Genomic DNA, 17,343 nt, shown 5'->3' on the forward strand with positions numbered 1-17,343 from the left:
GAGATAGAGACACTAGAAACTCTGCTGGAGAAACAAAACAAACTGCTGGACAAACTACACACTGCAGGTATGTCTGTTACAACATCAAACTACACACTGCATGTATGACACAGTGTTTGCATGGCAAAGTGTTGTTAGGTTGTAGATCTGCTTTTGGGGATCATTATTTGTAGATCAATAGAACAACCATTAGGCTCCATTTTGATTACATTTAAGTTTAATATTAAACATGTCTATAGTCTCTATATATAGTCTAGTCCTCCTTATTTATATCACATCAAAGTCCTTATTATTAAAGTGCTTATTCTATTCCTTCATTCCAGACCAGTGTGTGGAGTCCAGTCTGCAAGTGAAGATCAGTTCTCCAGCCAGGACCGTTTCTATTAAACAGGAACCTGAAGACTACCTTGAACAGGAACCTGAAAACCACCTGGATCTCAGTAAGTTTTAAGCACTCTTTATTTATTTTATTGGTGAAAGTGGGCCGGTACTGAGTACGATGGTTCGGTTGAAAAAGTATTATTGGGTTCACTGAAGCTTTGCAGTTAATTCTACTTCAGTATTAACTAATCAGAAGACTCACTCATCTAACATTTACAAGTCATTAAAAAATAATAGGGACCGCCTCTCATTCAGCTCACCTCGCATCTTCTATGAGAGCTGCAATGTAAACAAAGGGCCACATTCAGACATGCAAAAGTGTCACTTTTCAGCTACAGTCACCTTTTTGAACCCAAATAGGGCAATTGTGTGACACCTGACCCGAAAGAAAACAACATGTTGTCACCTTTTTCACCTCGGGGCTGTTTGCATGCCTGCACATTATTTTCAGCACAGAGCGCAGCAGTTTATTTACAGCTGAAGTTCTTCCAACTACTAAAGACAGAAAACAGGAAACAAAGGAAAATAAAGCAATTAAAACAGCTGAGCTTTTTTCCCCAGTGTGCATCATTTATTTGTATTTGTTGAACTTGTGTTTTTCCTGCACCTGGACACTGAAGTGGATGTATGTGCACCATCTTTTCATAAAGCAGAGGGAACACTGCATGATATCATGTACTATTTCTAGTTCTATAGAGTTTCATTGTATCTTTTTTCCTAGGCTTCCTGCTCGCCCATGTGTGTAAAGAGGAGGTTTCCCCTGAAGAGGAGTGGAGCTCCAGTCTGGCTCAGGAAGAATCAAAATCTCCAAAATATGAGAGGAGATTTCCTTACAAACTGGACATTCCTTTATTTCCTTCTGTCTCCACCATTCTTGCAGACAAGCTTTACAGAAGCTGTGGCTACATGACAGGAGAACTGGATCTTTAAAGATGTCACAACACACAGGACAGGAATAATCCTCTTCTGGAAGAGACGACGTGGAAGTCATTTAGTCTCTGAGTGAAGCTACGCACACTCTGCTTAATACAGTAAATTAGTCAGTCAGTAGTGGTACTGTAACACTTCCTCCTCTAGAATGTTTCCTGAAGTTTACTTTCACTGTGAATCGTGGTTGTTAATAAAGGCAATTCAGCTGACAGAGTCAGCAGCAGGTTACAGTGGTCTGGGTCAGTATTCCCTCCTGTAGCTGATGTGGAAAGACAGTCTGTCCTCCTCACTGGAAGTTGTGTTTGAGGGGGGGGGGGGGGGGGTGGAGCTTCGACACACCACCACAGACCTGTTGCAAAGAGATACATTATGTAAAACTTCCTGTTGATTTTACATTTTGACGAACCTTGACCTAAAATGATCAGATTCTGGCTGTGACAGTTATTTTACATCTATAACTGTCTTGTTCAGGCAAACTGACTAGAACATAACTCTCAATATGTCTCTGATGGTTCAATATGACTTGTGTCAAAACTTGGTAGGCATCAGAAACAGAATTTATAGTCCCATCAGCTTTTTATTCCAATTGAATATATGACTTTAATTACTTGTAACAAATCAGTAGTATGTTTGTGCAATTGCAACCTTTACTTAAGTATAAAAAACTAAAGTCTTCCACCACTGAGTAGAAAGGTCGGTAGAATGAGTGAAATATATGCCACTTCAATAAACACACTTACAATTACTGACATTTGAATGGGCTTGTTACTAATTCAATTACTTTATGTAAAAATTGCCAACAAATTCAGAAGATTATAAGGTTTATTGTCATATGATATTCTCTTACCTGTAACTTAGGATCCTACTCCAATGTTTTCTCAGAAGGTCCTGTGAAGAAGAGTGCAGCCTGAAAGTTGAACTGAAATAATAACAGTTGCTTGTCTCTGTGTGTCTCTGTGTTCTGTGGTCTGTCTGACTCTAAGCACTGACTGAGCAGGACAGTGTGTGTTGTGTTGTGTTGATGTAGGAGTATAAGTAGGAGCACCTCCCTTTTGTCTTGGAGTGGAGACACACCTCCTCCTCCCACCTCCTCTCAGCTCTCCTCCAATTAACTGCAGTCAGGGCCATTTCAATGTGAAAGGCTCATAACAAAAGCCACCGTGGAGATGATGATGATGGGCCATCATCAGAGAAACATTTACATAGACACAGGTTTCAATGTCCTTTGCTTCATTAACATGTTGAATGTTTTTCTTTGCCAAAGAAAGCAAACCCAGAGTTGTCAGTATTAATGATTGATAAAGTTCTTAGCTGTGCAAAACAATTGTCATGTTAGATTATAAAAAGGTTAGCCGAGTGGTATCTGAATCTAATACAATTTCATGTACCAGTATACAAGTATTTGGACATTACCTTTTTTCATTTTAGAAAACGTGCAAAATGCTTTTGGAACAGTAGCATATTAATGGCAAGTCACTTTCTTACATTCACAATTCATAATTACACCATTTTACAATCGATAGCCATGTTTAAACATTACCCACTTGTAGTCATTTTCACAGTAGTAGCCTAACTGTATTGATAATTGTGTCATACTTTGCATAGTCAAGTCAATTTCAAACATTTTCATGTCAAGGATAATTGATAACTGCTTCTGTCCCAGGATCCCCCATAAGATTTGTGTTGTTCAAACTTTATAAGATTATTCCACATTTTTCACAGATGTTCACAATTCTTCCTTTTCTTTGAAGAGCCGATCTACAAGCTCACAACACTTCACATCACAATGCTTTCTGAACTTGTAGATCAGCTATTTTCTAAGCGTATCTGCACGGCACACAGAACGGGGGAATGTTAACAAATAATTCACTTTCTGTACCCTTTAAATGTGGATGAGTTTAAGTCCTGACCTGCTAAACCCATGAGATGCACCAAACACATTTATTTACATTCCCTTCAATATCCAGTGCAACATTTTGTGCAGATATTATACATCTGCATACTATATTGTCACCTGAGGTACACTATATGTTCATGTTTATATATTCAATTCACCAAGACATATAAAGACATACAACATACATACAAGATCATAAATACTAGGAGCAGTAAAAGTATATTTACAGTAAAACAGTGGGGGGTAATTTCCTTTGGCAAGCTAGAAGACTTGTCTAGGTCCAGTTGCAAAGTTCTCTTTTTTGGTGGTTTTGAAGGAGGGTAGGAAGCCACACTCTTTGATGGCTGTTGGTAGAGCATTCTTTTTACTATTATGCCACCATAACAGTAGAGTGAATTCATCCCCATGTTTGTGCCGAATCTGGGGGGAATGAGATGTGTGGGTTTAGAAGTAACCTGATCAGCTAGTTTTGATAGATCTGAAGTTGTGTTTTTAATGCCTTTGAGGTGCTAGAGCACCATGAGGTGCATGCAGAGTCAAAATGACATTGGATGAGTGCTCCAGCTAGTGTCCTCAGAGCATTCCTACTGACCAACGAGGAGGCCCTGCCCCAAAGTCTTGTTCTTTGGTCGACTTTCTTGATTACCTCTGTTTCCATTTTTTCATTTTCTAAAATGCAACCCAGGTAGGTAATTAAAATGTTTTTTTTCAACCTGCACTTTGTCATTGTCTGAGACCAGGAGTGCAGAGTCATCATAGGCCCTTTAATAGGCCTACAATTTGCCATATTAAAGGGATATTTCACTTTAAAAAAATAATTGGGTCATTTTATCGTCTATTCAGGCTTTTGTGAGCCCCCCAGACAGTTTTTAAGTTGCTTGGTTCAGTATTTAGATATGATATTCATTCATCAGACCCTTCCTATACAATCCCATTATAACTAAATTTTTGCCCTCCTAATACGTGAGGGGCCCTTTTTCATTTATTTAATTGAATTGTATTGTACCCCCCCCAAACTGTTCTCTAAAATGCAACCCAGGTTAAAAGGTTTTTTTCAACCTGCACTTTGTCCTCGTCCGAGACCAGGAGTGCAGAGTCATCCACGAACAAATACAATTTGCCATATTAAACTGTTTGCCTACTTGTCCATCCACATGTCATGTAAACAGTGTGTCTATAAGCTACGTCTGAACAGGGTGTCTTGAGAATGAGTCTCAATGACATCATCTGTATAAATAAATGATAAATTAATAATAAAAAAAATAGTGTATCAGTGGTTCTCAATGTGAGGTTTTAGGACAATCTTCACCATCCATTCACATAAGTACTGTATAACTGGAGAATGTACAATAATTGCTATTTGAACAGAATTTCTCTTTTAACTCTTTACCAACATAAATAGTTATCAAAGGAATACATATACATGTGAATTGCGTGGCCTAATGTAAATCAAACTGAGGGTTCTTGGAATGAGAGAGTACTTAGAGAATGACTGTAGCTCAACGACCCACAGTCTAGATACTAGAATGTGTAAATTGGGGGATACTTGGAGACAATGACACACCTCAAGTGTGTGTAGTCTCTCATTGAAGCAGAATCCTCAGAGGATCAGATTCCAGCTGGACTGGAATGAAGGCAAGGTGTCATTCTCTGATCCTGATACTAACACACACATACACCCCCTCCCCATAAAACAAATATTACAAATAAATGAAACAAGTAATTGAAAAAACACGGTCTCCTGAGTTTGACGTTACAATTGGTTTGTATAGGAAGGGGGCCTGTCTGATAAAATGAATATGAAACATCTAAATACTAAATCAAGCAACTTAAAAACTGTCTGGGGTGCTGACAAAAGCCTGAGTAGTCGATAAAATTACCATTGAATCGGCTATTTTTCAATTGCCCAAGTATAAAATAGGGCTTAATTGGTTAATGTATGTTTTGTAATAATGAATATAAATACATACATAAAGTGGAATTGAAAGCACAATATTCACCTCTGAGATTTAGAGAACTAGATGTACTGTATAGATAACTGAAAATATAAATACTCAAGGTACTTCAATATTGTACTTGAATACAGTACTGAGTAAATTCAGTTACTCCACTACACTACACTTTATAAAAATGCAATACTGCAGATTCAGAGATTATTACTGGCAGTAAGTCTGTCATAACAACATGATAAAAGAGGATTTCTGTGAAAGCCATTGATTATATACTGACAGGACAAGCATTGTGTTTATTTCTACAGAACTGGGACAACGCTATGGTTTGATTTCATATTATGTGACAGTAGACACCACTGTAACACTGCATGTCATGTCTATTAGCAATACCTGCTGTCTACAAGTAGCACGTCTACAAGAAACATGACCATTCACACTGTTTAACTCTCACATTGTTCATCATGTACAGCTTTCTAGGTTGATAATAGTCAATAGTGACATCTAGTGGACATGCAGGGGAAACCTGCATGTCCATGTATGTACCTAACCAGTGCATCTAGTGAGAATAAAGTGAATCTGAATCTATGTTACACCCACAGTTATGTTTATATGGGGGCCGTGATTACATGCAAAATACACACTAAAACATTGATATGGTTCTATTGTATGAGTACATAAAAAGTACTCCCCACTCTCAGCGCTCTGTGTGCAGTGCTGATATAACCCAGAATTCCGTACATTTTCAAAAACGAAAAGGGTGGCATGATGGCATATCATTGTAATGTCCAACAAACACACTTGTTTTCACAGAGAAGTAACATTTTGTTATCTGAATGGACAATTCCATAGAATAACCATATATCAATAGCTAAACTTCTAAATTAACTTTTGACATAATCAGAATCCACTTTTGTGTCATCACAGGTTTACAAGTGTAAATGTTTTTGTTTCTGGGTTTGCTTTCTTTGGCAAAGAAAAAACAGTCAATATGTTGATGAAACAAAACACATTGGAACTGGCATCTATGTAAATGTTTCTCTGATGATGGCCCATCATTGCACTGTCTTTTGTTATGAGCCTTTCACATTGAAATGGACCCTGACTGCAGTGAACTGGACGAATGTGAGGAGGTGGGAGGAGGTGTTTCTGAGTTTCTCCTCTTCAAGATAAAAGGTGGTGTTTTCACTCCAAATGTCCACTCTGTCCTCCTGCTCAGACTCCAGGACACACCACAGTTAAACTCTCAGGACTCACAGTGAGGGAGGACAGACTGTCTTTCCACAGCTACAGGAGGCTCTATCTTCACTTACACACCTCTTCCACCAGGGGGCGAAAGGCACTAAGAAGGCAACGGTGCCTGGATCCTTCAATGCGCATGTGTGAAACACGTTGACTCGGAAGTAAGTGCGTGTTGTGGTCTTGGTGAAAAACGTGAAGAAGGTAAACGTGTCAAATGGAGTCTGTACGGCTGAAGATAAATGAACACATGACGTCGGTGGGAGAGGAGATATTGTGTGTTTTGGACAAACAGCAGCGTGGTGCTGATGTTTGTTGTGTGAAGCTTGTCAGAGTGTTTGTGTTGGAGCGCCTCAGTGCGGCTGCAGAGTTCATGTGCAACCTCTTCCAGAGAGAGATAGAGACACTAGAAACTCTGCTGGAGAAACAAAACAAACTGCTGGACAAACTACACACTGCAGGTATGTCTGTTACAACATCAAACTACACACTGCATGTATGACACAGTGTTTGCATGGCAAAGTGTTGTTAGGTTGTAGATCTGCTTTTGGGGATCATTATTTGTAGATCAATAGAACAACCATTAGGCTCCATTTTGATTACATTTAATATTAAAGTTTAATATTAAACATGTCTATAGTCTCTATATATAGTCTAGTCCTCCTTATTTATATCACATCAAAGTCCTTATTATTAAAGTGCTTATTCTATTCCTTCATTCCAGACCAGTGTGTGGAGTCCAGTCTGCAAGTGAAGATCAGTTCTCCAGCCAGGACCGTTTCTATTAAACAGGAACCTGAAGACTACCTTGAACAGGAACCTGAAAACCACCTGGATCTCAGTAAGTTTTAAGCACTCTTTATTTATTTTATTGGTGAAAGTGGGCCGGTACTGAGTACGATGGTTCGGTTGAAAAAGTATTATTGGGTTCACTGAAGCTTTGCAGTTAATTCTACTTCAGTATTAACTAATCAGAAGACTCACTCATCTAACATTTACAAGTCATTAAAAAATAATAGGGACCGCCTCTCATTCAGCTCACCTCGCATCTTCTATGAGAGCTGCAATGTAAACAAAGGGCCACATTCAGACATGCAAAAGTGTCACTTTTCAGCTACAGTCACCTTTTTGAACCCAAATAGGGCAATTGTGTGACACCTGACCCGAAAGAAAACAACATGTTGTCACCTTTTTCACCTCGGGGCTGTTTGCATGCCTGCACATTATTTTCAGCACAGAGCGCAGCAGTTTATTTACAGCTGAAGTTCTTCCAACTACTAAAGACAGAAAACAGGAAACAAAGGAAAATAAAGCAATTAAAACAGCTGAGCTTTTTTCCCCAGTGTGCATCATTTATTTGTATTTGTTGAACTTGTGTTTTTCCTGCACCTGGACACTGAAGTGGATGTATGTGCACCATCTTTTCATAAAGCAGAGGGAACACTGCATGATATCATGTACTATTTCTAGTTCTATAGAGTTTCATTGTATCTTTTTTCCTAGGCTTCCTGCTCGCCCATGTGTGTAAAGAGGAGGTTTCCCCTGAAGAGGAGTGGAGCTCCAGTCTGGCTCAGGAAGAATCAAAATCTCCAAAATATGAGAGGAGCTCCAGTCTGGTCCAGGAGGAACCACAACTTCCACAGATTAAAGAGGAACAGGAGGAGCTACTTCACAGACCAGAAGAGGCTGGTGGGTCAACGTTGACATTACTAGCAGTGAAAAGTGAAGATGATGATGAAAACAGAGAGACAGAGCCTGTAGCCAGCACATCAACTGAACACATGAAAACACAAGCTGATGTAGAGGACTGTGGAACATCACAACCAACTAGTGACGACCAGCTCCTCTCTTCACACTGTTCTGAATCAGACACTGAAGACAGTGATGACTGGGAGGAGACTAGGGGAGATCAGTCAGCTATAAATACAGCAAAATCACAAAACACACAAAATGTGGTGTCCCAGGACTTGAAATCATCTAAACAAACTCACTCCATGAGGAGTCACACGGGGAAGAAAAGTTTTAGTTGTGCAGAGTGTGGCAACATGTTTAATCGTAAGGGACATCTGAAGAGACACATAATGATTCACACAGGGGAAAATTCCTTTTCTTGTACAGTATGTGGTAAAGGCTGTACTAACAAGAGTAATCTAAAAAAACACATGATGACTCATACAGGCGAAAAGCCCTTTGCCTGTACAGTTTGTGGTAAAGGCTGGGCTCACAAGGGTGATCTAAAAACACACATGAGGACTCATACAGGTGAAAAACCATTTTCCTGTAAAGTTTGTGGTAAAGGCTGTGCTCACAAGGGTAATCTAAAAACACACATGATGACTCATACAGGTGAAAAGCCCTTTTCTTGTACAGTATGTGGTAAAGGCTGTACTCACAAGGGTGATCTAAAAACACACATGAGGACTCATACAGGCGAAAAGCCCTTTTCCTGTAAAGTTTGTGGTAAAGGCTGTACTCAAAAGGGTGATCTAAAACAACACATGAGGACTCATACAGGCGAAAAGCCCTTTTCTTGTACAGTGTGTGGTAAAGGCTGTACTCACAAGGGTAATCTAAAAAGACACATGATGACTCATACAGGTGAAAAGCCCTTTTCTTGTACAGTGTGTGGTAAAGGCAGTACTCACAAGGGTGATCTAAAAACACACATGAGGACTCATACAGGCGAAAAGCCCTTTTCCTGTAAAGTTTGTGGTAAAGGCTGTTCTCAAAAGGATAATCTAAAAACACACATGAGGACTCATACAGGCGAAAAGCCCTTTTCCTGTAAAGTTTGTGGTAAAGGCTGTGCTCAAAAGGGTGATCTAAAAACACATATGAGGACTCATACAGGCGAAAAGCCATTTTCTTGTTAAATTTGTGGTAAAGGCTGTACTCAAAAGGGTGACCTAAAAACACACATGAGGACTCATACAGGCGAAAAGCCCTTTTCCTGTAAAGTTTGTGGTAAAGGCTGTACTCAAAAGGGTGATCTAAAAACACACATGATGACTCATACAGGCGAAAAGCAATTTTCTTGTACAGTTTGTGGTAAAGGCTTTGCTACAAAGGCTCCTCTAAAAAGACACATGAGGACTCATAAAGTGGCCTCTAGCCTTTAGTTTAAGTTAGTCACACAGACACTTATATGATCATTCAGTCTTATCCAGGATGACAATGATAAAGCAGAGAGATAATCTGACAATCGACATGACTGAAGAAAATAAACATTAATAGTTTCTCGTGATGGGTTTTTATTTTATCTTGTGTATGGATCTTATTTTCTATTCAACATGATGGAGATTTCCTTTTTCTTTGTAGTTTTTTTTACATTTATCTTTATAGCATTATTCCCTCCAGCTCATTTACTTACTCAGTTACTGGTAGTACAATATTAGCATCACTGTGTCTGTCCACATTGGTCAGGATTTAGCAAGTCATATTCATTCATATTCATGCAATAATTATGTTCATTGATTTGCAGTAAATAATGGTGCAGTAAAATGCTGACAAACTACTGGGTTTGTGTAACTGTTCACTGTGTGTTGCCATGTGTATTGTTGAGATTGTTGGGGAAATTATTATGTTTTTGTTTTGTTTTTTTTAATAAAGGTTTCACCACTACAGTTCCTCTATGTGTGCTATATCATTCAAATATTCAACTTCTCGTTTAAGCCCAGAAAGACAAGGATATCCACAGGTCCTGTAGAAATGTGTTCTATCACAGTAATATACATGTTACAGTAAAAGTGAGAAAAACGTAACGGCAGGCGTCCGTTTTAACGACGCTAGATTGGCAATTTCTGTGAATGTGTCCATGTGGTTACGTATGTTTGCTTAAATCATGAAGGTATTATTAAAGCATCTGCCCTGTGCCTAAATAAAATGGCATATATTTTGAACTGGAAACACATCTCTGCTCCTCTTTTAAACCTGACATTTGGTATTCTGAACTGTGAATTTTGTGGTATTCTCTGGGTGAAAGTCTGGTATTCTGTTCCGGGCATAGGTGCCCTGGTCACATAATACCTTGTACAATCCAGTCGATTAAATGCCCCTTACACGTTATCAAGTGTAATGGACACAGGTAGGAATGACCTCCTGTGTCTCCCAGTGGTACATGTTGGCGTTATGAGTCTCTCACTGAACGTGCTCCTTCTAGAGTGCATTTGTAATAAATGTGATGATAAATAGCAACGAGAAATCAGTTGTTGAAATAAAGCAGTGAAGTACAAATAAGTAATAAGCAATTAGAATCAAGAATATTTATTTGTCACACTCATACATGGTACAAGCAGTGGAACTGTTACAATACAATACAATACCAGATAATACTATAAAATAAGAAACAACACTGATTGAGAGAAATAAAGGTAGAGGCAGGCAGAACAGCAGTATAATAAACATGTGATAATGACAAGTATAACATTTTTAGCAGCAGTGTCACAAATGTTTAAGCCACAGAGCAGATGCTTAATATATCTGGTGTGTACATCATAGGGTTTATTATCATCCTTATCTTATCTTACACCAATGTTTTCTCAGAAGGTCACTTTGAAGAAGAGTGCAGTCTGAAAGTTGAACTGAGGTAATAATGGTGTCTTCTCTGTATGTATCTGTGTGTTTTCTGGGGTCCGACCGTCTGTGTTGTGTTGATGTAGTAAAGCAGTAACTCCTCCCTTTTGTCTTGGAGTGGACAAACACCTCCTCCCAGCTCTCCTCCAGTTAACTGCAGTCAGGGTCCATTTCAATGTGAAAGGCCCATAACAAAAGACACCTAGCATATCTTGTGCTTACATTATTACTACAGAATTACATGATGGAAGTAAGTATTAATTTTACAGTCTGCATACCTAGTTGTTGTTGTTATTATTAATGTCTCCCCCAGGCCGAAGGCGTGGCAGAGACAATGCTTTTGCCCTTGTCCGTCCGTGTGTCCTGTTGCACACTCAATGGTAAATATTGTTGTTTCTGCAGACCACACATTAAAATCACTGTGTTAATTTAAAGGGTCATTCACACCAAGCACGATACCGACAATATTATTTGGATCAATTTCAACGATTTTATGAAGCATTGACATCCATTCAAAATCCATCAGACATCTGGGATGCAATCTGTCACTAATCCTCAAAAGATTGTGTTATTAATGTAGATGATGAGGAGACTATTATACAGCTAACACTAGCTGGTAGGTTAACTGTCATTATCTCAGGTAGGGTACAACTATCTCACCTCCTTAAAATTAATAATCAGAGTCAGATTATCCATATGCATGTGTCTTTCAGCACTCAAGAGATCTCTCTCCCTTCTCTGTGTGTGCTCTGACACAGCTGGACTGCACAGCGTTTGGTGCCTCTGTTTACTGTTTTATCAGTGTGGATGCTCACATACGTATCGTTGTAGTTATACTTTAGTTGTGCTTCCTGTGAATTAACTTAGTAGAGTGAACACAGAAACGTGAACACATTGAACCAAATGAACCCTATTAAGTATTTTATTTGTAAGATGCCCATCCAACAGTTAACTGAAATTAACTTTAACATTATGATCGCTTTGCCAGTCGCATGGCTTTGACTTCTCCATGGTCTTTCATCAGGTAAAACACTGACAAGGGACTGACCTTTTCAAAGCTCTGCTTGCACAACATGGCAGCCTCAAACACTGTCTCCTCCTTGGTCACATTGACATGGTCGCTGGCAAGAAGTTTGTCCACAGAGAGAGAGAGGAAATCTTCCTAAGAGCATAATACAGTAGCTGATATATTATGACTCCACTATACTTCCTGAAATAACCTCTCAATCTCAATATTTCTACACTCATTTGGGTCAGTTGTGGTGTTGACAGGTTGATTAATAGTAATAAAACACCTTTAATATTTGATCAGCCTGTGTGGCTGATCAAATATCTGTATCCTTCAATGTCTGTATCTGTATCCTTCAATGTCTGACTGGCTGATACACAACATTGAAGTGTTTCAGAATGTAATCCATGATGTGCTTCTCCAACGTCTTAAAGGAGTAGGTGTCAGCCAAGCAGTGAATCCCTACACAGTTCTTCCATGTGACTCTCCATGTAACGACAGCAGGCCTCTTGAACAGCTGTGACATTTAACAAGTGTGCTGCTGCTAGCAGGGCCTGGACCAAATACAATGATATTAAGCACCGATGTTGGACAAAATGGAGACAATTAATAAGATTTAAGATGACAAAATTACCTGCACATTTTGCGTGAAGATGACTACCTCTGAAGTGTAGGCATAGCTCACCAACATCTCCATCACCTGAGGTTCCACATCGATCATGTCAACCCTTTCCTGTCTTGACTCCATCATGCCAGTTGTAAACATTGCCTGTGCAGGTTTAAAATTCTAATATTTGACTTGGAATGTTGATGGTTTAGTCCTTTGTCATTTTTATTTGAGTATTGATTGCATTTAGCATGGGATTTGGCTCACATGAAAGCCAAGACAGAATTGAATATATTCACTTAAAAACACCAGATCAACAATGTTCACATGGACAGGGGAACTCCTTTCCTCCACAGCACAGAATCACATCACATTATTCCCTTTTGAGGCAAATACTGTTTAGGCTCTCCAACATCTTGTCGGGATTCGTCTTATCCATGAGCACAAGTCATGTCTCCTCTATCCAACAGGAGGAGCTGGAATAAATAGTCAGTGAGTAACAATTGTTTGGACACATTATGTTTAATTAACACAATACTGTGGCTACATGACAGGAGAACAGGATCTTTAAAGATGTCACGACACACAGGACAGGAAAAATCCTCTTCTGGAAGAGACGACGTGGAAGCCATTTAGTCTCTGAGTGAAGCTACAAACACTCTGAATATACTTGCAGTGCTCATTATGCAGAATGTCCCATTTCACAAAAATAATTAAACAATTAAAGATCGACAAGCTCACAACTGGAAGCGGCACATTGTGAGCTTATAAATCTGCTATTTTTCAATACCTGAAGTATAAAAGAGGTTTTAATTGGTTAGTGTATGTATTGTAAAGGTAGTAAACAGGGCCGGATCTAGGCATAGGCAAGGGGGGGCAATGCCCCCCCAAATGCATATTATGTGACAGTAGACAACACTGTAACACTGCATGTCATGTCTACTATTAGCAATACCTGCTGTCTACAATAGCATGTCTACAAGAAACATGACCATTACTGTTTAACTCTCACATTGTTCTTGTACAGCTTCCTAGGTTGATAATAGAGTCAATAGTGACATCTAGTGTAACCAGTGCATCTAAGTGAGAAAAAGTGAACCTGAATCTATGTTACACCCACAGTTACATTTATATGGGGGCCGTGATTACATGCAAAAATACACACCAAAACATGTATATTGTTCTATTCAAATGATATTGAATCAGTGTCTCAAAACAGTCTCCCTAAACTGGATATCAGAACATTAACACTTTATATGAGCTGAGGTCCATTTGAGACTGAACTGTGTGGCTCATAGAATTGTTAATATTACATCCACATGAGTTTAGCTTGAATGTATTTACTTAGTCTTACTGCTCTGAGTTCATAGCTAAATCACCATGGATGGATTCTATATTGTTCCATTATTATATCATAATGTTCTAATGTTCCATTAACCATCTATGGAGCAGCTCCAGTATGTGTCTCTTGGTGACATCATCACTAGTCTTGTCACTCTGCCTTTCATCTTAAGTGATCTGTACAATATAGAAATCAATAATGTCAACTCTTTTAAAGTGAACTTTAACGGTAGCAACAGGACATATTCATACATTTCCGCTGTGTTTTCTGGTAAGTCAGTTAGTTGTTTTAGTCACTTGGCCCTTGTCTGAACGTTGTTGAATCAACTTTTTCAACAGCTAATAAATTAATTTGAATGACATTATGAAGTTATGCCTGTGGCCACCAAGTTGACACCAAAGTCTTGTCTGTCACTAGGCAGATCAGAACGTAATATGAATCAGTCATATCTGAATACAGAATATACTCGAATTATGAATTACTAAATTTGTAACAAAATGTAGGCTATTTATCAAAGTTAAATGCCCTATACAATCAGTTTGAAAAGTACGAATGTCTTCGTTTGATTAAAAAAAAATCACACCCAGTGTGAAGTGGGCGGTGTGGTCATCACAGTGGTCATCACAGTGATGGAAGCTCACTTTAAAAAAAAGTGTTTAAAAAAAAAAAATATGAATTCTTGCACATTAAGGAGACATTCTGCATAATAAGACAAATAGCCATTCTATTCATCTTGCAGTTGGATCCCATCAGAGCCAATGTGCAGTACTTAAAACCCATGAACAGTGTTGGACAGTAACTAAGTACATTTACTCTTAAACCATTGAACAGTGTTGGACAGTAACTAAGTACATTTACTCTTAAACCCATGAACAGTAGTGGACAGTAACTAAGTACATTTACTCTTAAACCCATGAACCTGTGTACTAATTATGAGCCAATCACAGTACAGCGAAGGGTGTACTAATGAGGTGTCCCAACCCCACTTATAGGGGCGGCTACACCGCCCAAAAATGTGATGTTACAGACAGTCATTATAGAGGGATAACATCAAGGGTATTAGTTTTACTCAAGATATAATATTTTACAATAAAACTTATTTAACCTGGATAGTCAACATATCAATTTGTGGGGTCCTCGACATGAAAAGGTTTGAGAACCAATGCTTTAGGAAACACTTGTTAATGTGACTGTCGTTGACCACAACATAATCACATATTCTACTAAACTAATATATAGAGTATATATAGAGTAATATATTCCCCCTTATAGACTCATCATCATCTCATCATGTCTAACTGCATTGTTCCACAGTTACACTGATCTTCCCTGGTAACATCCTCAGAGGGACAGTATCATCACCAGTGCTAATGTATGGAAAGAGTGTGTCAGTGAAAGTGTGTGTGAAGGTGTGTATGTGTGTGTTAGTATCAGGATCAGAGAATGACAGCTTTCCTTCATTCCAGTCCAGCTGGACTCTGATCCTCTGAGGTTTCTGCTTCAATGAGAGAACAGTGTCTGACCATGATGGGGACTCTGCTGCGTATTTACCTCCCTCTAACCATATTGCCCAGAGTTGACCCCCTCCGTCTCCCTTCCTCTGGTAAGACTCTGCTAACAGACCCACTTCCCAGTTTTTATTGTCTCCAACCTCAACATCCCAGCTGTGAGTCCCTGAGTTAAAGCCCTCAGAACCCAGGACATTGCCATCGTAAAACCTCTCTGGGTTGTCAGGAAGCTGCTGTTCCTCTCCGCCTCTCACACTGGTCAGATCATCAGACAGGGTGTATTCTCGATGGGCAGTGTTGGGGTCCAGAATGACAGGAGTGTAGGAGACAATGTCCTTCATCTTGTTCCAGACTCTGAAGGTCAGGTTGCCCAGGTGTTTGGTCACGTCTATCAGTGATCCTGAGACCAGCTGTGGGTCCTGCAGTGTGAACTGGAGTCTTTCCATTGTGGTCTTGTAGTTCTGCAGGAATGAGATGTGTTCAGCTCTCAGCTCTTCCTCTATGGCTCTGATGTTGTTTGAAAGGGTTAATATGTCTCTGTTCAGACCCTCCATCTTCTCCTTCATCATCCGACTCTTCTGCTGCTCTTCCTTCCTCAGGGCAGTGATGCTGGCCTCCTCTTCCTCTTTAAGAAACCGATGAAGCTTCTTAAACTGTTCCTTAATCTGTCTCTCTGTGTGCCGGGCCTGGACCTTAATGTTTTTTGCTGTTAGGTTACTTAGCTTTTTATCTTCATTAAAGACCTCCAGTTTCTCCTGTAAAGGCTTCAGTAATTTCTGGACTTCCTCCATGTGATCCAGAGCAGCTTCATCGATGGGTCTGAAACTGTGGTTGGTGTGTTTTTTAGAATCTCGACACACAAGACACACTGGCTGTTGACATTCCAGACAGAACAGTTTGAGTTTCTCAGCATGCAGACTGCAGAGATCCTCAGACCCTGACCACGTTCTCTTACGTTTTGAAGCTCTCCGTTTCTCCTGTAGGAAGGCCTCACACAGGTTCTTCAGAGCCAGGTTACGGGGTAGATGATCTGTTGAATGTATTTCCTTACAAACTGGACATTGCTTTATTGTCTTCTGTCTCCACCATTCCTGCAGACAAGCATTACAGAAGCTGTGGCTACATGAAAGGAGAACTGGATCTTTAAAGATGTCACGACACACAGGACAGGAAAAATCCTCTTCTGGAAGAGACGACGTGGAAGCCATTTAGTCTCCGAGTGAAGCTACAAACACTCTGCTCAATACAGGAAGTCAATCATTGGTGGTAACACTTCCTCCTCTAGAATGTTCCCTGAAGTTTATTTTAACTGTGAATCGTGGTTGTTGTTAAAGTCCATTCAGCTGACAGAGTCAGCAGCAGGTTCCAGTGGTCTGGGTCAGTATTCCCTCCTGTAGCTGATGTGGAAAGACAGTCTGTCCTCCTCACTGGAAGTTGTGTTTGATCTGAAGGTCAATCTAATCGTCTCAGATGAGTCTGGCAGGATCTGGCAGGGGGCGGAGCTTTGACACACCACCACAGACCTGTTGCAAAGTACACACACACACACAAACACAAATTTGCCATTAATCTGATACACATATGACGTATGCCCCAAACATATTTAGTCCCATGTCAACCAGATCCCTAAAACTGTCTTCTTCCACCTTTGCAACATTGCCCGCCTTCGCCCCAGCCCATCACACTCATCCATGCCTTCATCACATCCAGACTCCACTACTGCAATAGCACAGAATAGATTTCAAAATACTAATCACCACCTACAAGGCCCTCAACAACCAGGCTCCCCGCTACCTCTCTGAACTCCTCCAACACCACGCCCCCTCCCTCAGGTCGGGTGATGCCAACCTCCTGGACGTCCCCAGAACAAATAAGCAAACCTGGGGTGACAGGCCTTTCTCTGTGGCCA

At 39.8% G+C, this 17,343-nt stretch overlaps 1 protein-coding gene across 1 annotated transcript in view; it reads right to left on the minus strand.

The window, feature by feature from the left end:
* Positions 1–16,642, minus strand: part of LOC308102580 (E3 ubiquitin-protein ligase TRIM35-like) — a gene marked incomplete at its 5' end in the record, with an annotated part of 614,451 nt that extends 597,809 nt beyond the window's left edge. Inside the window, one exon of the mRNA XM_080452348.1 lies at positions 15,845–16,642. Coding sequence (XP_080308474.1) covers positions 15,845–16,642 — 798 coding nt within the window. The remainder of the gene's footprint in view (positions 1–15,844) is intronic.
* Between the last annotated feature and the right edge of the window lie 701 nt (positions 16,643–17,343).

The sequence above is a fragment of the Gymnoscopelus braueri genome, assembly GCF_963280865.1.
Source record: "Gymnoscopelus braueri genome assembly, chromosome: 16".
Taxonomy (NCBI): Eukaryota; Metazoa; Chordata; class Actinopteri; order Myctophiformes; family Myctophidae; genus Gymnoscopelus; species Gymnoscopelus braueri.